General features: G+C 43.6%; 1 protein-coding gene across 7 annotated transcripts in view; it reads left to right on the top strand.

The window, feature by feature from the left end:
• The window catches only part of SLC35F4 (solute carrier family 35 member F4), a 106245-nt gene that overhangs the window by 71688 nt on the left and 14322 nt on the right, over window positions 1–20235 (top strand). For 3 of the 7 annotated variants that reach the window (XM_004936471.5, XM_040701531.1, XM_046942191.1), the window contains 2 exons: window positions 12803–12991; window positions 16962–17259. In XM_004936471.5, the coding sequence (XP_004936528.1) occupies window positions 12803–12991; window positions 16962–17259 (487 nt within the window). Of the gene's footprint in view, window positions 1–1056; window positions 1235–12802; window positions 12992–16961; window positions 17260–20235 lie in introns of those variants that run through there. The other 4 variants (XM_040701532.2, XM_040701533.2, XM_004936473.5 and 1 more) reach the window with 4 other exon arrangements.

The raw sequence follows: 20235 nt of genomic DNA on the forward strand, positions 1-20235 counted from the left end.
TTTGGGTTGAAGATTCTTTTATCTTTTTCAAATCACTTTACTGTCTTCCAGTATTGCCTTCCAGTAACTTCTCCCTGTTTGGCTCTGTAGGAAGAGATGGAGGACCAAGCTCCAGTTGCTAGCAAAGGCACAAAGCAAGATCTTTTGACATTGAAAATAGAGAATTATAGAATTTTTTGAGTTGGAAGGGACCCTCAAAGGCTATCTAATCCAACTCCCTGCAATGCACAGGGACACCACAGCTTGATCAGGAGCTCAGAGCCCCATCCCCTGACCTTGGGTGTCTCCAGGGATGGGGCATGCACCACCTCTCTGGGAAACCTGTTCTAAATTTGTTTTTCTTAGTTGCTGTAATAAATACGTTGAATGGAAATGAAATGGTTTTCTCAATGAAACTTTCTTGTTGCTCTGAGCGAACAACATCCAATAGCAGAAATAAAAAATAATAACAAAGAGATAGAGATTTAGAAGAAAGAGGATTAAAACATCCTGGCTGCCTCGGAGGAAGAATGTAGACCAACTGTGGCCTATATATATTTATATATATGTATATATATATATATCTCCTAGTTGTGACAGTTTTTAGGGCATTAAAAGAGGAGAGACTCCTGCAATACCACTGCTATCTGATGAAGGAGCTTGATGTTACCGTCTCTTTCACCCAATGCATTCCTGGTTTAGTGGCTTTATAGGAGTTGCATTATTCAAAGTTTCTTTAAAACAACTACTGTAATCATACATACATTGTCACAGTGTAAGGAACCAGAAAATTGCATTGCATAATTCCCTTGCAGTTGTCTGAGAAATCTCCTGTCTGCTCTGCTAACACAGAGCAGATATCTGATGTGGAATCATTCTTTTCCTACAAAGGGACTGCAGTGCTTTCAAGTTAGAGAAGAGCAATAGCAAATATATTTATATTTTATCTGCTATACTTAACAATTGAGTGAAAGAAAAGTGTTAGCAGAGGTCAAGCATTGTTTGAATGTGTTGCAAATGGTTTCCCAGGGAAACAGCAAATCAGTACTCGTAGCCTACTGCAGCATCTTCAGAACAACATCCAGCCACCAGCCCCAGCCGTGTTTACTATAGTACTTGGGACCAAAAGTGATGCAGACCAAAGGCAAGCGAACGTGTGAGTAGGAGCAATTCTGAAGGATGAAGAAACATTCAGCAAGAGTGGCACCGTTACCATCCTACAGTGTTTCTGAATTAAATTTGCCTGTGTCAGACGGTAAATGCTTTTTTTTTCTTTATATTTAAGGCTAGGCAGGAATTTACTTTGCATGCTGCTCCTGCTGTGTTCCATGCAAAGGAACGTGAGTGTGTGTGTGGATGTATTTGGACGCTTTTTAAGTAACTAATGCTTTGCTTTGCTTTTTCACACTTCGATATCATCTAGGGTAAGTGCAGTTGCATTTCTTCTTTGTGTGTTCAGTTGCTGTGTGAGTGATTTCTGATGAAGAAACTAACGTTGAAAGAAGAACCACCAAAAAAAAGAAGTTCTTGTGCTTCCATTCTGGCTTTTCAAAAGGCTGGGAAATCAGTTCTGTGCTATGCTATTGATTTTATGGTTAGTATTTTAATAACGTGCCCCAGATCTATCGTTGTTTTAAAGACAGAGGCACCAACTTTTTGTGCCTGCTGTCCCTCAGCTCGAGACGGCAGTTGTTCCTTTGCACTGCTTTCCCCCCTTATGTTCAGAGGCGTCAGCTCTGAAGCAATTCCTTAATACAGAAGCCATAGGATAGAAGCTGTGAAGCCCGTGGTGTGCTCTTGCTGACATGACAGCCAAGCACAAAGTGCAGAAGCACGGCTCGATCCCTGCAGGGTGCATGCCAACTTCACAGCACAGCTCAGTGTCAGCTGGAAATCTGGAGATATCCAGCGAGAGAGATCGCTGCACTGAGGATGGTGATGCAGAGAATGTACAGCACAGATATGTGTAGTATACATCAAAAGTTGAAAGGAGAGCTTTCTAAAAAAGTATCCCTAATGTTCGGGTTCAACCTGGTGTTGTTTTCTTACCGTCTGTAGAAATCTCAGGCTTTAAGTGTGCTGTTGCAAGTTTATTACGCTCCATGTCAGACGTTTCAGAGCGCTGAGTGCTGCTTTCCAAAGTTGCTTGTTCTGCCCGAAATGAATTTCTTCCTGCCAGGTGTGGTGAGTTCCTAGGAATACTTGAGCTGGAAAATTGCAAGGTGCGTGCTGTGTTCTGATTTTTGTTATTCCGACCAGCAGCAAAATTGTGATCCCTTTTTTTTGTGAGTTAAATTCGGCGCTACATAAAAGCAAAGGAAGAGGCACTGCACAGCAGAGCATGACTTTCAGCTCTTCAATCCACCTGGATCAGACCAGCTTAAATTACAAACAGGGCTGGGTTTTGGTACAACAGGCAACTGTCTGTCATTTTTCTTGGGGGTGTGTGTGCAATACGGAGTATTCTGCAGTCTGACCACTTAGCTGGTGTTTGTTTCGTGAGGGAAAAATGCCCTAAAGAAAGCTGAAGGAGCGGATGGAGCTGACTGCTTATGTTGGTGCATTGCTGTTGGGTTTTAGGAAGGGTGAAATAGTAATCCCTTCCCTCACCTGGTTCTTGAGGAGCGCTGGGATGAGCTGGTTAGCAAGGTGATCTGTTGCTGCTGAGACAGTGGCTAGCTACTGCCTAGCCCCATCCAGCTGTTCGGGAGTCTTAACCCGCTCCCCGTGCTCAAAAATTGCACCATCTGTTCCCTTAGGGAAAGAAAATCCAGTCATCATAGGAAGAAAGGGCAGTAGACTGGAAGTGACTACATGACAGCCCTTGTCATAGCCGACATGCTGAAAATGGAAAGGTCCTTGCTGGGGATGAGGCTGACCAGGCAGAACTAATACTAAGCCCCTGCTAACGTAGACATGAAATGTGTGTGCAGCTGGTTTTACAGAGCAGCAAAGATTTTAGTGGGGATTTCCAGTGAATCCCAATGGGATAGGGCACCCGCCAGCTTGCCAAAAACGCTGCAGCTGTCTCTGCTTCCTTCACAGGCATCAGGAGAGCACGTGGAGAGGATGCCACAGGGATTTGGGCCCTGAGCCCATGTGCTGGGACGAGAGAAGGAGCAGTGCCCTATGTTCTTTTACTCCACTGCTCCTCGAAAGTATTTAAATAGGCTCTAAGTCGGACAAAGAAACCAAAAGACCTTCTTAATGCATAGCAGGTACCAAAGCCCGAGGCAGACAGATTTGGAGTCATCCCGCTGCATTTCAATGTAAGCCTCTGGAAGTACTGAGAAAGTTGTTTGAGCTTCCTGGAGTCAACAGGAGAGATGGATGCCTCTGAAAGGTGATTCATCTCCTCGGATCGGTACTGCTGGGAGCTGGAATGAATCACTCTCTGGAGGCACCCATCAGACAGGAGAGGCAATAGTTGGTGTAGGAGATGAATATAAGCAATTTGGTATTGAGTTGTGTGTCAGTGTGCTGAGTGCTTTTACACTTGTATCTTAGGAGACCTATGAACCAGCCTGGATTTATTGCAGTGTTTCTTGAAAGTAGAAGCTATCTCATAATTAGTTGATAATGAGATGCATATGAGTGATTTTAGGAGTGTCTTGGGTCTAAACTGCTTGTACAATGACTGTATGTCAAAGCAGCCTCATGGCTTTCGTTGAAGCTACTGTCGATGTGCTGCAGTCAAAGTGAAATGAGAGTTTAACTCATAATGTCTGTTGCTTTTTGGAAATGTCACTACATTTTAGCAATGACAAGATTCATTGGCATTTCAGAGGATTCTCTTCATTCTTGGTGAGATTCATAACTTGTTATTTCAGAGTAAAATGTATAAATCTGCAGAAGTATTGGAGGCACATCTGGTGTAATTTATTACAAAGTTTGTCAGAGGGGTTTTCTGTAATGGAATGATATGTGATTTCAGATGAAATGATTTATGCTTATCTGCTGCTCAGTCAGCACTGAAGTGATGAAGAATAGGTCTCATCTTAGGCTGAAGAATCCTCTGTCTAGTTTTGGTTGGTTCTGGGTCTGGGATATCTGGGGAGAAGTGAGTCTGCCCAAGGAGGCTGTGGATGCTCCATCCTTGGAGGCATTCAAGGCCAGGCTGGATGTGGCTCTGGGCAGCCTGGTCTGCTGGTTGACAGCCCTGCACATAGCAGGAGGCTGAAACTAGATGATCATTGTGGTCCTTTTCAACCCAGGCCACTCTGTGATTCTTATGGATGTGTCACAGCAAAGGATGTTCCTTTTGGTTGTATTCAAGGGACTCTGGCAGAACCTGCTGTTGAGGTAATCTCATACAGAATATTTATGTCCGCAAAAGCTTAAAGTGAAGTCCTTGCTCTGAAGCTGATCTTAGGGCACCAAGGCTCGCAAGTCCCCATAGGGTCATTCTCTCAGACAGACGGATGTTGGCTTATGAATGGCACTGAGGGACATGGCTTTGTGCGTGGGCATGGCGGTGATGGGTTAATGGTTGGACTACGTGATCATAGTGGTCTTTTCCAACCTTAATGATGCTGTCACTCAGGGGGACATCACCAGAACAAAAACCTCTGACCCCCAGCTTCCTGCTCCTCACGCAGCAGCCTTGTGTTTTTAAGGCATATGGGGATGCCAGCAATGTTATCTGACAGCAGAATTCAATCCAAAATATTCCACTTCCAATCGTTGTTTTATATTATTTTTTGTAAACGTGTATAGGTCATTTTCTATAGAGGCTGTAGGAGTTTCACTTTCAACATACAGAAGTCAATCGCATCACTTTTTCTGCCTTCCCAAATTTTTGTCCATCCATCCTTGAGTAAAATGTGAAAGTTGACCTTTAATATCAACCCTTCCTGGTACAAATGCAAATGATAGGCTATCTGATTTGGTTTCTACATTTGTATATCCAGAGGAAGCCTAATTCTGGAGTTGCTGTGTTGCTCTTTCCAATTTTTGTTCAGTTTAGTGCCCTGCATTGACGTGAGTCAGGGCCATGGAGGAGCCCTTTAAGCTCTAAACATGCTCTGTTATGACCAGGAACTGTAATATATATGTATTTCTGAACACATTGCTGCTCTCCCCAGCTGCTGTTTGCACTTCAGATGCTATCAAATAAACTTATTTCCAAAATTTGTTCTGACACCCGCACATTGGTGCTGATGTATTAATTCTGATGTCAAATCAATGGGATTCCTTGTCTGTGCTGAAATGGAGACAGTGATATTTGAGTTATGTTGGAGTGAGAGTGGGTAGAAAAAAGCAGTCTGATAAAATGGATAAGGAAGGGAAAGAAAACCAGGGAAAAACACAGCGATGCACGTAGTGGCCCTTTACTACAGTAAGAAACAAATTCTGAAGTCCTCCAGAGATGGCTATCCGTTATGCTCATGCATCAGAGCTCCCAAAAACCATTCTGCAGGTTGTTTGCAGCCAGAAAAGCTTTCAATTGCTCCGGCAAAGAGCTCATTTTTTTCATCTTTTTCTATATGGTTACAGCTGTTGAACATAATGATGTTGCAGCCTGAATCCATTTTGTGCTGCAGTCCCCATTTGGCGTTTTAGGACGCAGCAGCTGCAGACCATGCAGGTTTGCCATACTGCCAGGTTTGCCAAAGAGCATGCATCTCATCTCAGAGCAACTTTTTCATGCAGCTCATGGACAGAATGATGGGTGTACAGACTTGCAGATGTGTTTATCAGACTGGCATGCAGAAGCCAAGGCAATTATACAGCAGTTGATACAGGAATGCTAGTCTAAGGGATCAGCAGCCAGCTATGAGGATCTTGGGAGATGAAAATCAACCACTGCATGAGTAGATACGTCTGTGCAGCTTGCTCAGCGACTATTTCTATCTTTCCTTATTTGCAAAAGATGAATAACAATATATTTCCACCTGTATTACCTGGCTTCATTAAGCTTAAATGGAAGTTCCTAAACTTCAATACGTATGTTAAATCTCAATGCTATTCACACTGTTGCTACTTCTAACAATAGCAGGTACATGTGGACATGCATTGTGTGCACATCTCATGCCCTTGTCATCCCAAGCACAGCCAGGATTTGCAGACATTGCACCTTGCCTTGCCAGGTGGCTTTCACAGACCTTGCAGTTTATGTGAGCAGATGTCACAGATGAAATTTGCAGTCCAATCATATCAGGCACTGGGACAGGAGCATGACATAGCTTCTACATTGGCAGTAGCAATCGCTCTAGCAATCAGAAGAGCTGGAAGGAAACACACACTGCAGGTGCAAGGACAAAGTGGAATCCCAGATTGTTTTCACAAGTGGCTTGTGCTATACAAAGATGCTCCTGCCCAATTCTGATTGTTTTCCTTCCATTCTGAGTGCCTCATTTGCCTCATCTCATAGTGGTAGGTGCAGATGCACTCATATTTCTTTTGCTCAAAACTAACCTGCAGTATCGTAGTTGGCAGAGTTAGACACATCTTTCCTCTTTGGTAAAGAGATGCATCCTCAGTCTGTAGTTATTATGAGTTAGTATGTTTATATATGGTTTTAGTTTATGCTTCTTTTATTTCTCTCCCAGACTTTGCTTGTACATCTAATCAAGATTGATGGCCATGGTGTTCAGCAGCCTATATCTTCAATCAGGAGCATTAGGCATACTGGGACTGGCTCCCAGTGCTGTTATTGTCACAAAGTCAAGGAAATGCAGGGCTGGGTGGTGACTTCAGGAAGTTCTTTATGTCCTCTCCTCTAAGGCAGAGCAAGAGGTTATCCTCATCACCTGCAATGGGTGTCTCTGTCATCTGTCTCTGCTGTGAGACCATTTTTCAGGCACTTAATGACAGCCATAGTGAGAGTTTTCCCTCTTTTGGGGGTGACACGTCCCTCATTAGGCACAGTTATTTATGGGATGATGAAATTTAAGTTACATGCTCCCTCGTTGTTTGCTTTATAGCAAAGATAAGAGGGCATATTGAAATTATGGAGATTTCTAATTGTGAGGGAAGTTTCTGTCAGTTTGAAATGAACGTCTCTGTGCAGACACTGAGGAGATAATTGGCAGGAATTGCAGATGCACGTCACTGTTAAACTGCAACAAAAATGTCTGCTCTTTGCTTTCTGCTCTTGACAATAGTTAATCATAGTACAGGAGAAGTGCTGTGCACCATTACTGAGTCATTTGTTTTTCATTAAGATGTGAAAATCTTGTTTTTCCCAGGGCAAAAAAACAATTGTCATAACCTTCTCGTCCCCTTCAGACACACAAACTTCCCAAACTAGCAAAGAGTAAACAGGGCATTACTCTGACTGGGCATACGTGCATAGCTCTGATACACAGACACTCCGTGTCTCCCAAGGGTGTCTTTAAATGGAGAGGAGAACATTGCTGAGGTCTGAGATATGGTGAAATAATTTATATTCACTGAACAAAGTGAGAGGTGCTTCCTCCTGATCCTGTGTAGCACGTTGTTTGTAAAGACACTCCTTCTAGAGTTGGTCTGCTTGGCTTTCGTAAATGCAATTATGGCTTCATATCCTGAGTTGAGCTGCTAGTTCTGAACTCTTTAAAAATGGGGGAGAGTTTTCCCTTGGGTTTTAACTTCCCATTAATAGTGCTAATATCTTCAGGTGCAGTGGCATGTCCCCAGAACAGCCTTGCTGGTTATACTCGGTTGCCGTGGATCTCTACCAATGTAAGGAAGGGCAGGATTTGATTTTACACTGAGTCCCTTAGGCTGAAATTAAATAAACTATGGATTTAACTCCACTAGGTAGCCCTGCCTGCAGCTGTGTGGTAGCAGTGGCAAACAATGCAATTAAAGCCATAGCTAATGCTCTCTAATGAGGTTTTCTTGTTATAAAATTGACGGAAAAAGCTGTCCTCCCGTACCAAAGGCACTGCAACTCAGTCCCTATTTCTTTTGAGTCATGCTCATCCAATGTTTCCCCGGACACAAATTTTACATCATCATCTCCTTACTGCACAACATTAGGACCAGAATTTCATTGCAAGAATCTCCAGCCCTCGTGGCTGTGCGCTGACTGTTACCAACATAAGCGTGTGCACACGGGCTGCTGGAAGCGGTGGGCTGGTGATGTGTGAGCGCGTCCTTCACCACGGCGGATGCTCACCAGCAGGTAAGGTTGCAGCACAAAGGAAGCGTTGTCAATTCTTTCACTGGTGCCCAATTTAGCAGGAACATTCGATTGACGTACTTTCCGCATAGCGCCAGGCTGGCTTCTACCTCCATCCATCTGTCAAAGCTCAGCGATTGTTTCCGCGGCAGTGGCGTGAAGACATCATGTTGTCAGTGCACAAACAGTGACATATTAGGAGCTGAGATTTTGAGGACGCAGTAGAATAAACAGATTTTAATACTGTGTGAGTAAAAGGAAGACTGTAAATGCCTTCAGTGACTTTCTGGCAAAGCTCATCTACTGCCTGACTGCAGTGATAGCTATGGATGATCCCTCCATCCTCTGCAGAGCTGGGAAAACAAAATACAAAGAAACTTTCCAGTTCATAAGCATGTCATCCATTTAGCCATCAATTGAGTTCTGTAACAACAAAAAAAACAAACCAGGAAACCAACAAAGCACATGCTTTGGCACATGCCAGCAAGGCAGATGTTGCTGCCTCCAAATTAGTAAACACTTTGTATCGTGGGCATGCAGAGGTTATGGAAAGGAATTCAATTATCTATTTGAGAGGCTCTTCATTTCCATTGGGGCAGTTGTTTAGGAAAGAAAAGGAAAAAAAAAATCAATTATCAGATGATGAGGCCATTAAAGTTACTCCCAGGGCTACGTTTTTATAATGGCTTCATTATTTTACTGGTAGTCCATTCACTTTGTTTTTAGTAGCAACTTGGAGACCATAAAAGATGAAAAGGCGTTCCTTGCAGAGTGGCATCTTTTATGGTATTCCAAGCACTGTTGTCACTCAATAAATACGTTGTACGTATATGAAACTCATCTGAAAATCATTGTTCTTGAAAAGCAATGATTGCTTCAAAGCAAAAATCCCTTCTCTCCTAGTCCCCTGCATAATAGCAGTGATTTGTCTAGCCTGAAGCCACAGAGGGGCAAATATTCTCACTGTGTGAACTGCATGTGAAAGTCTGTATAAATGCAAAGCCACAAGTCTTGCTTCACATCTCTCAGAGTCAAGAGAGCTGCTTGCAGGTTATAGATGCATGGTGAAAATGGGCTGTTGGCTCCTGGTTGGAACCAAGACAGCAGCAACTTCTGGTCGCTCACCTCCTCCATCAGCCTGGGTTCAGAGCAGTGTTAAAGAATGTGAGAAGGCGTGGACTTCAGTGATGTTAATCATGTGGCTTAGGTTAGTCACAAGCATAATTAGCTTGCTAAATTGAACGACACAGGAATAAGTATACAGTAATTAATACAAGGCATGGACTGACTCTAATAGAAGCATGCAGAAAGCCTCGTGTTCTCCTTGCTGGTCTCCATTAGTCTGCATATGTAGAGAAATGGCTTTACTTCCTAAAGTAAAGTGTCTGCATTTCTAGGGCAGTGAAAAAAAGACTTAACTGAAGTAGAATAAAAATAATAATCTTTAAAAATGGGGCAGAGTGGGGGGTAGCTTTTATCTAATAATGGAACGTCACCCTGATGGATTTGATTCATTAAATGCTTGATACGATCCTGTGCAGCCCTTTCCTGTTTTCCATTCTCTCCTTTGTCAAGTGTATGGGCTGAGTGTTACTTTGACACTCAATTATAAGCTCCAAACAGTCAAGGAACACTTCTAGCAGCAAGATCCAGCACTCTGGCAAGATTTTTCTTGTTTGCTGGATTTTTACCCATCTCTTTCAGTAAAATAAAAGATCAAGCAAATAGTTGAGTAACAAGTCTGACCCAGTGTGAGTATTGCTACTCAAGATGGTTGTTCTTTCTTATATCAGGCACTCATCCTAAGGTTTACACCTATATTAAGTCAGATGATTGTGACCCCAACAGTGCTGCTCCACTTCTGCTCTGGTGGAAGTGTGTTGGAGGCTGTGGATGCCCCATCCCTGGAGGCATTCAAGGCCAGGCTGGATGTGGCTCTGGGCAGCCTGGTCCGGTGGTTGACAACCCTGCACATAGCAGGGGGTTGGAACTCGATGATTATTGTGGTCCTTTTCAATCCAGGCCAGTCTATGATTCTATGACCCTCCTGTTGTCCTGTCTGGGAGGTCATACTCTCACCTCCTGAGGCCACAAGGTCTCCATAGGCATGTGGGAAATGCTGCTCTTGATTTCTGTCTAAGCTTGGAGGGTCTCAGTGGATCCCTTCTTGAGGGCCAGTAATTGTTGTGTGAGTCAAAGAATGGGAATTAATTACACAACAGTCTGTTTTCCTTTCCTTTAACAGGTGGGCTAGAGGCACATGTGCAGGGTTTGCTGGAGTGCTGTGTAAACGGTGATTTGCTGTCCTTGCTGCTGATACTGAGGTTGGAGAAATTAGCCCAGCATATATCTCTTCACCTTCCCTGTCAAAGTCTCTCTTTAAAATATGGTCAGATTGAGTAGCATTAGATGGCCCACGCTTTCCAGCTGTAACGAGGAAATGTAACGAGGAAATGTTGATAAATTGCTGTGCTATCTGATTGCTTTCAAATACAGAAGGAGATCTCACTAAATCAAGCAGTGACTTTCGATTAAATGCAATCTCCTGAATTGCAGTTTTGGTCTCAGCTGCTGGGTTTCTCAATGTACGGGAAAAGATTGATGTTCTTTTATTGTACCAGATATAAATAACTCAGAGCTCTTTTTGCATACGAGAAAAATAGGCATCCTTGAAATTTTGGCTGCAGATCATCTGGTAGACTTCTGCTGAGTATAATGTGAAGCTTGCTCTAAATTACGTGAATTGAGATGTAGCACGTGTCTTTTAACGTAATGGAATCTCTTTAAATGATGCGTATCAAATTGAGCAGTGATTTGGGTCGATGCATTTTGGTGGTGGAGGACAGGCAGTCAGCAAATGCTTCCTGAAAATAAAGCTTCCTTAGGTTAAGGACTGGAAGACCTGGAAGTGCCTTTTTGGATATTTAGGCCAGAAGGTGCTGCTTGTCTTAACCTCGCAGACACGGGAAGTAACTTTCAGCTGTTGAACAAAGGTGTGATGCTGCTTCCTGTGGGGTGACAAGCGGGAAGAGCAAGGCTTGGACTTGTGAAATGAGTACAAGGTCATGGGAAGAGTTGTGTGGCTATTAGATCAATATTTTCTCCATTAAAAAGTAAATATATGAAGATGAAAAGCTTTTTTAAGGGTCTGAAAATGTCTTGTAGGCTCTAAAACGCTCTGTAGACGTTGATGCTCACCAAAAAAAGAGGAGAAACAATCTAGTGCCTAGACACCATATAGGTGTTGGTCCTTTAAAGTCAGCTTCAGTGTTTATACTGTTGTAGACTGCGTTCTAAACATCTCCTTTGTGCTCTTCGTAGTTAGAGCAGGCAAATGAAACACAGCTTGTAGTTCATGTGTGGTTACATGAACCTTAGCTTCCTCTGGCAGAAGAGTGTTGACTTGATTCCTCTGTTATCCTGAATACAATCCCAGCTTTAGGGAATGCTTTCATGTTGTTATTTGGTGTGGAGTTATTTGCTCCAAGCGCACTGAAGCGGCTCGTGTTGTAACAAAGAGTGTTGCCTTCCAAGAGGCTGTTGCTGTATTTGTTGCATACTTAGCACCTTATGCACGAGTTTTATGGCAGTTTTTCTGTGCTTTTCAGTGTGAGGCAAGTGTTTGTTGTATTAAAGCCTCCAAATCATGGCAAAGTCAGTGGCTGCTCTGAGTACATGAGGCTTCTGTCAGTCTGGGTGAAATGGTCACCAACTGAAGTCGCAGCTGCGAAAGAAGAGGTGGGTGATCTCAGCAGACCATGAACATACATGCTTATCAAAAACGGCCTGTCATCTTGGCTTACTGACTCAGAAGAGGACTCTGATGTGCTGCTCACGTGCTGACCTCTTCAACAGACAGCTTCAGTAAGTTTGGGCGTATGTGCCAGATGGCCAGATTCCAGCTCTGCGCTCTGTTCTGTTTCCTTCTGGTTCTTAGTCCAGTCCTTCAAGCACTTGCTTGTAAAATGCTGTATCCTTCTTACCAGCAAACTTCTCATCTGGCATTGCTGGTGTTTCTGGCACCTGGGGTTCGTCTACTGCCTTGTGCCTTTGTAAAGTCTCCCTCTGACATGCAGTGTCTTGGGGGTGGCTGCACCTCACAGCAGAAGAAAAAGCAACATGCATGAAGATATGGAGATTCTGACGTGGTGCACCTAAAGCCTTCAAACTGACCTCTTCTGTAAGTTAGCAAATGCCTACATCCTAAAGACCCATCAGTGACCAAGGCTTCATCCGATGCAAGAGTCTCAAGAGTGGTTCTGAAGGATGGAAGGGGAAGCTCTCACCTCGAGAGGCTCTCAGCACCAACCCCAGTCGTTCCTCAGTCCTTCTTTCTGTCCTATGGGGAATGGTGACCTCTCCTCTTGCCTGATTCAGTGTCAGTGCTCAGGAGGGGCCCACGTGAGTACAAATTCCTTTGACTGTTCAGACCCTTCGGATGGAGCTGCATGGCTGAGAGTATGCTGCAGTATAAGGCTCTCATTTCTTCAGGGGAAAGACTGGTTTTCATACAGCAGCATTTATCTAAAGGGGGGAGAGAGTTAAGTATTTATTTACTTATTTACTTTATTCTGACCGCAGCTGAAACCTTGATTTTTGCCGTGTGCTTCCTTTCTCCCACTGACTCGTTTGTATGCATTTTGCTGACAGTGTTTGAAAGCCCCGCTTTCCTCTAGGGAGTTTACAGCCAAACTGATGCAAACTCTTTCTTCTCAGGTGCCTCACGATCATCTGTCATCCAATGCAAGCCAGGAGGCAACTGCCCCAGCAGACACAGAGGCATGACTAGGCAGCTCTCCCCTCTATCTGTGGCTGAAGATTCTGCTGCTCCCATTCTTGAGCTGCAGAATCGAAGTCCCTCGGGCATCTGTCGGCACAGCAGAGTCGAGAGGCAGAGCAGATCAGGTAGGCATAATGGCCGCACTGACGGTGTCGCAGCATGCCTGCAAAAGGCCTCTCCTGTCTGGTTTTTGGATAGACGGTGCAGAGTCCGAAAGTGCTGACGTTGGGTTTCGGTGCTGCAAACTGCATGGCCTTGTGAAAGTCCTTCCTGTACCCGTGTGCAGACTGGGGTTAGGCAAGAAGGAAGCAAGGATGGGAGAGGAAGTGCTGGGTCTCGGTAGGAACATAGAGCGTGTTATCTGAGAAATCCTGTTGGCACAGAAGACGTTGAAAGGATGATTAACGTTAGTGCACCAGTTAGTCTGACGAGGTGGTTGTGTATCCTCAGCTTCAGCCTGGCCTGAGACCAGGACCTTTGAAACCAGCCATTTACCTTCTCAAAGACAATGACAATCTCAGCTCGTACCGTGGGCAGTCTGATGAAGAGGAAGAGAAGGAACGACAGGTGGAAGGATATCTAGGAAAGACCATCACACTTCAGATCATCGAGCTGCTGCACATCAGGGCTTCTGTCAGGAATGTGTCACACACGTTTTGCAGAAGTTTAGCTCAGATGAACCTGTAGGTATGGTGAATGCTGGCTTCTTCACCATGGTGTCCATCTGTCATCAACAGGGGTGGTATGGAAGCAGTTGCAGTATGCAGCCACAGACCTTTGAGTGTGCTGAATTGTACTTCTGGGGAAAGAGCAGTTAAATGACTGAAATAATTTAACTGTCCCAAATACTTTGGAAAACATGTAGATACTGTGAGCAAAAAGGAGAGGAAGAGCAGGTTGGATCTCCCTTGCACACTGGAACTGTGGGAGATGAGCCTTTATCTTGTCACTTCAGCACTGATGGCAGCGAGAGTCAGCCATTTTCTGCCTTGAGTTGGGTGGAATGCAGAGGAATCTTGTGCTCCAGGAGTACTCTTCTGATGAAAGCCCTCAGAAAGACATTAAAGGTGATGACTGCAGCAAGGAGTGGGTGTTAGAGCATCTTGCAGTGAAGATCTTACACAAGATACTGGAAAACCAATCATCTGTTCTCATTTTTTGCAGATATTGAGATGAATAACTCCATATTTGCTTGCACAAGGGTACATCCAAATCAGAGTCTGTCTTTTGTTAAGAAAGGACTCGTCCTATTGAGAAGAGAATAGTACTGTGACCTCATATTCATCCAAATGTTTATTTTGCAGTTTTTTTTAGTCCCCTTTTTATCCAGATCTTTCTCATCAGTGAGGTCTAAGTATCACTGACCTGGCAGGTAGGTGAACGGATATAAAGAATATCATTTTCTAGGATGTAGTTATGGAACACTTAAGAGTTCAGAAGAAAAACTGTAGGTTTTGATTTTATTCATCTCATTCTTTTGAAAACAAAAGTAAAAGATTGTTCCTCTTGTTACGGAGATATCACATACAAAAGTTACATTACTGACAGACAAAAGGAGCATGCAAGGATATTTCTGCTCATTGACTTTCAGCACAGTTTGCCATTGACCAGTATCATCTGCATGTGTCACCTGTAGTGCCATCTGCATTCTTTCCCTCTCTTTTTATCCTTATTGAGTTCTCAGATTGCTTCCGTGCTCTTGACAGGCTAAGTCAGTTGGTTAGTTTCAAAGTCACCAAGGATTTCTATGACCTTTCCAATTGTGAATGCTATCTGCCCACCACTTTGGCTCATGAATTTATTTTCTTCTCGGCGTAGCATTCAGTATCTGGGCTCCAGTTCCACTTTCTAGCTCAATTCAGACCCAACTTCATCACTTGGAAGCTCTCCAACCTTTTTGAGTTCAAGCCCTGTGATTCTTTTAAAGATATTTCTTATCTCCCTTGTGGATCTTCGACCAAGTTTTCGGTATGCGCATCACATGGATTTCAAAAGCAACTGTCAAGCTCCTGTGCCACTTTGCCTGGGGATTTCACTTTAAATATAGGTATCTAGTCTAAGGTGAGATAAGGGCCTCCAATGGGTCATACATCCCACCTCTCTTAGGTACCTGAGGATGAGATCAGCCACCTTCTCAACATGCCTGTCCATTCTCACCAAGTATAGAGGGAGCCTAGACAACATTTTTAGCCTGAAAAACAATTGCTAACTACGTTACGTGGGGTGAATCCTGTCAATTAAGCACTTACAAAAACTCCCTACTGTACGTTTAATTAGGCTAAATCTCACACAGGTCTTTTAAATCAAGCTAGGACTTGTAAAAAGTGTGTGTTTCTGTGCCTTTCCCCACCATTCGGTGCTGTAACAACCAAGTCAAATGCTAATGATAGTGTCATGCATAGTAACAGCAATTACAGTGTTATCTGGTAATTGGAAAATGTAATGTGTGGATAAAGGTGCTTTCGTGTTCCATCACTGTGTGATTGCTTTCACTGTTAGCTGAAGTAGGACTAATTGCATGGTAGTTTTGCTTAGCAGGAAAACCCGTAAGAGGATGTTATGAAATATATTCTTTCTAAACCATTTTAACTTGCAAATAAACGGTAATTTGCTTTTTAATAGGAGGTAATGGTCATTATTAGTGCTACAAAAATACCTGCATTCTCTCAGTAGCTGAATATAGTGCTGCGATGGTGCTGTTCTATTCAGAGTTCTGTCTGATTCTGATTATCTTCTGTATGTTTTAAATGAGCCTGTAATGTTATTTAAGTTCTTGATTCATCACTAAACAATGGAGCAGCTGAATACTTGTTATTTTTAGGGGGAAAAATGCACCATACATTGGCAATTACAAAAAGCTTCATGGCCCAGTTAGGTAAAGTCTTGACTGCAAATGTACTCTCTGTTATGATGAATCAGTTTTAGAATGTCACGTTGGTCTAACTTAATAACTCAAACCCTCACTTTTACATTTCCTTATGGCTGTAGCAGAAACAGTAGTATAGAGGGAAAGTCAGAACTGAGTTTAGGTTGAACATGGAAGAGTGTGTGGGTGCTCTCACTGCCGTAGCTCTATAGCTCCCCTTAGCATCAGCAGCTTTGTAGTTTCCTACACTATATCACGTTGCATTGATGCAGCTAGTAATAGTTGAGAATAGCTGCAGGTCATGGTTTTGAGAAGGAACTCCTGTTGCTTGTGTCAACCTATGCGATATGTTCTAACGTGGTAAATGGCGGAGCTCATTGGTGCTGCATGAGCTCATGGGCATAAATGAAGCCAGAGGGTTGCTGCTGCAGTCGAATCCGTTGTTTTCAGCTGGGATCTGTGAAACTGCAATCGGGTTCATGGGCTGCATCTCTAATCAGTAAATCCTGGAGAGCCAGTCAGCAGTCAGTGGGATTCAGTGCTCCGCAGTGCTGGTTCCAGTGATCTGCAGGTCAGGTCTGAGAAGTACCGTATGAAAATGGAGCGTGACAACTTTCTGATTCCTTCTTGCTTATCTTTAGAGGTTTATTTCCAGGCATGCCAAGCTTCAGTTTTGTTCAGTTTCCTTTTTTAACTTCAAAAGTGTTAATACACAGACTTGACTGAAATAATCCCTGTCTCCGCTTTGGAACGTCAAACCACCAGACTGTTTATTCCTCACCTCTCAAATAAAACAGTGATTTTGGAGTTAAAATCTTCAATAATAAGAGCTTGTTTCTGGCTCCAGATGTATAGGCTCGGATAGCTTTTGTGCTGCAAACGTGCAGAGTAATTGACTTTATAATGTAGCCGGTTCCAAGAGACGTAGCTGTGTTCTGGAGGTTTGGCTGACAGAAGGAAAGAAGGGCTGATAAAGCAGACAGCTTAACCATGATGCTGTTACCTCAGGCCTCTACTGTGTTTATCTTTTGTTCCTATTCTCTTGAAGATAGTATTACTGAAGTATTTCTGAGTAGGATTTTGGTGTTTGTGGGACATGCAGGAATTAAAAGAGAGAAGGCACGGAGTGGTTTGTGGCTGGATCACAAAGCAAGATTTTGCTAAGAATTGTTTTGAATGCGTTAATGATGTGTGCAACTCTTCTCTTCTTCTGTATTATTTTCATCCAGGAGAAGAAGGAACACAAACGCACACGGAGAGCAGCAGCCAAGAAGCCGAGGGACAGACACGATGCCAGTCCTGCACATCCACGTTTCTTAAGCTCATTTGGAGATTTCTGATCATTTTGTCCGTCTCCTCCTCCTGGGTCGGGACAACACAGTTTGTCAAAATCACATATGAGACATTTGACTGTCCTTTTTTCATGACTTGGTTCTCAACAAACTGGAACATTATGGTATTTCCCATTTATTATTCTGGGCACCTTGCAACTGCACAGGAGAAGCAGTCTCCAATCAAAAAATTCAGGTAGGCTTTATTGTGGCAATATCACTTGAAACAGCCTGATTTCTATGGACTGAAATCACTGCACTTCTCAGTTTGACCCGTGGTGTCAGAAGACAGAACGAAGGTCATGCTGCAGAGAATCTCATTCATAAATAATTTTTAAAAGGCTAACAGATGAGTGACATATGCTTGAATAAATGGATAACTGATCGTTAGAGGGGTTTTTTTTTTTCACTGAGTGGAAAAGGTCGATTATTTGCTTATAATATTGCTGTTATCTGAGATCTCTATATTTTCTGTTCTTGCCTGGATCAGTTTTCCACTGGCCGTTAATCTGTCGTGACAGAATGGTAGTATAAAGTGCAATCAAAACAACTCATAGCTGTAGAGAATAAAAGATGGTTCGAGGTGAGGAGATGGCTTGTTCCCTGTGCTGGTTTGCAGCATGAAAATTGTCTTTTCCTCCTCCTCCTGCTGGATCACAGCCAGGAGGATGAGCTCCTCTGGAGCCTTCTCTGCTCTTTTGCATGGGGGTAGGCTCTTGGTTTTCCTTTGCCTGTAACTCTGAGGAGCAAGTTGGCATAGCTGAGTGGCTGTTGTGCTGGGGAGAGGATGTTTACAGAAGGTTTTGTCCATCTGTAAAGCTCTGTATGGAAATAACTGTTCCTCTCTCTTGCAAGAGCCTGGGGAGAACAACTCTGACCCTAGGCTTTCCACATGCCACGTGGCTGCAAGTTGCACTTGATCTCCCAGCCTCAAGTGCAGAGGCTGCAGGAATGCATAGTGTTTGCTATAGTATTAGTCTGCATCAGTGCAGATGTAGAAATTCCCATTCCTTTTTAGTTGCCCGTCTGAAAGCACGGAAATTCAAGGTTGGAGGGAGACCCAAAGAAGTCATCCAGTCCAACCACCAGGACTGCAGAAGGACCAGACTGGCTCAGTTCCACCCTGACTGGTACTTAAAGTCACATCTGAGGGCTTGGAATTACTACTTCTTCCTGAGGCAATTAATTTGACCATTCCTCCTCCACTTCCATTATTCTACTCATCCAGCAGGGAAGTAGAAGCTGTTTTAAAGGATGGAGGTAAATTCAGCTTGTCACAGCCTATGAAGGGAGGGTATTCACAGGTTAATTTTGAGGTGGGACCCTATTCTGTTACTCCGGCGTGGAGCTGCTTTGAAAGCACTATTACTGACTGCAGCAGAGTGATCTGTTCTGCCAGATATTTACAGTGTGTGGCCCACACCTGTTCCCTCTGATGGAGGGTTCAGCACAGCTGTCACCAAGATCACGAGGAATTCAATTTCTGACCATCCAGGCTGGAGTGTAGCAGAGCCAGAGACTTCCCCCAGTTGCTTTTTCCATGACCTGAGATATAATTTGGCCCCAAATTTATCATTTCTGTCAAATCAGCGTGACTGAAATTGAATGGTTGCACTTAATTAACTGCTTCTCTGAAAACCCAGTGCTTCGTATGTGAATGATGCCTCCATTCAGATTCTTTCTGGAGTATTGGTGAGAACATTAACAGCATCAGCTTGGCTTCTGGGTATGGGGTGAAGTAATGATAAATGCAGTGCAAATAAGGAAGAAGGTAAGAATAAATATCCCTGCAGATAGAGCCTCTGCATTTAGTTGATTGGCGTCCACCAGAGCCAAGTGTTGAGCAAAACATTTGTGGCAGTGAGTAATAAAAGCATGCTTAAACACTAGGTACATTTCCCAAGCTGTTGATAAAGTTCAGCCAGCTCTGAGGACGTGTGTACATGCCCAGAGGAACTTCTGCACACAGACGTGAGCTACATTTGTGAAGTGTGCAAGGAGGACTCTGATGCTAGAGCTGATGGAAGGGCACACTGCAGAGTGTTTCCTAGTCCAGATGTATTGAGAATTCAGATCCAGGGAGAGGTGACTGCTGGCAAGTACTGACTTTGTCATGGGCACCAGCATGCTTGGTCTGTGCTGCATTATGACTGGATGAGTTCTTTGTGCTGGGATTTAGGAACTGAAATCTCTCCACATGAGTGCTTGGTTTCCCGATGACTTAAAGAATTGCAAAGCATCATCTGGAGTTTTAAAATTCAGAGTTGTAGAAATTTGGAAGGGATCTTTGGAGGTCATGTAATCCAGCCTCCTTCCCACAGCAGGGGTGATTTCCAGGCTGGTCAACTGCTTGGTTAACAGCTTGTTCTGTGTCTTGATGCTGTTCTTGTCATTGTTATTTTTAATAGCATTTTCTAAGGTTTCTTGTTGCTTCATTTGATGGTTTTATTTCTGTGGAGTAATTCTTGTCAGTAAAGCCTGCTGTATAACAATTCCAGGCCTGCCTCAGGTCCAGAAGAGATTGTGTTTCTGGAGGATGTAGTCCCTCACTACAGGCTTTAAAGGCAAATGGCGTTTTGTCCCGCAGACAGTCCCGGTGGATCAGAACAAACAGTGTTGATGATATCTTGGCAGAGACCAGTGATGATGCCAATGACTGGCAGAGCGCTGCCCCAGGCTGGTAAAGCTGTGAAGAGCCACTGTTGCTTTTTATCTCTTAAAAAATTAAATCCCACCTGGAAGGATAGAAGTCTCAGTCTTCGACTTTACATTGGCTTTCTTAAGGCTGTCAATTGTGTATTTCTTACCTTTTACACTTTACCTCAGGGATTAAATTTTGTGGTCTCAGAAACTAACTCACAGTAATTACCTCCCTGCTGGATTTCAGTAAAGCATCTCAGTTGTCTTGAGGTGGTGACACACTGTTCACAGGTTGCCCAAGGAGGCTGTGGATGCCCCATCCCTGCAGGCATTCAAGGCCAGGCTGGATGTGGCTCTGGGCAGCCTGGTCTGCTGGTTGGTGACCCTGCACATAGCAGGGGGTTGGAACTGGATGAGCATTGTGATCCTTTTCAACCCAGGCCATTCTAGGATTCTATGATCTTCCCAGTACTGCAGACAACGGTTCCATGTAATAAAAGATCTTGAAATGTGAGAGTCTTTGCAATAGCTA

The sequence above is a fragment of the Gallus gallus genome, chromosome 5, assembly GCF_016699485.2.
Source record: "Gallus gallus isolate bGalGal1 chromosome 5, bGalGal1.mat.broiler.GRCg7b, whole genome shotgun sequence".
In the NCBI taxonomy this organism is placed as follows: Eukaryota; Metazoa; Chordata; class Aves; order Galliformes; family Phasianidae; genus Gallus; species Gallus gallus.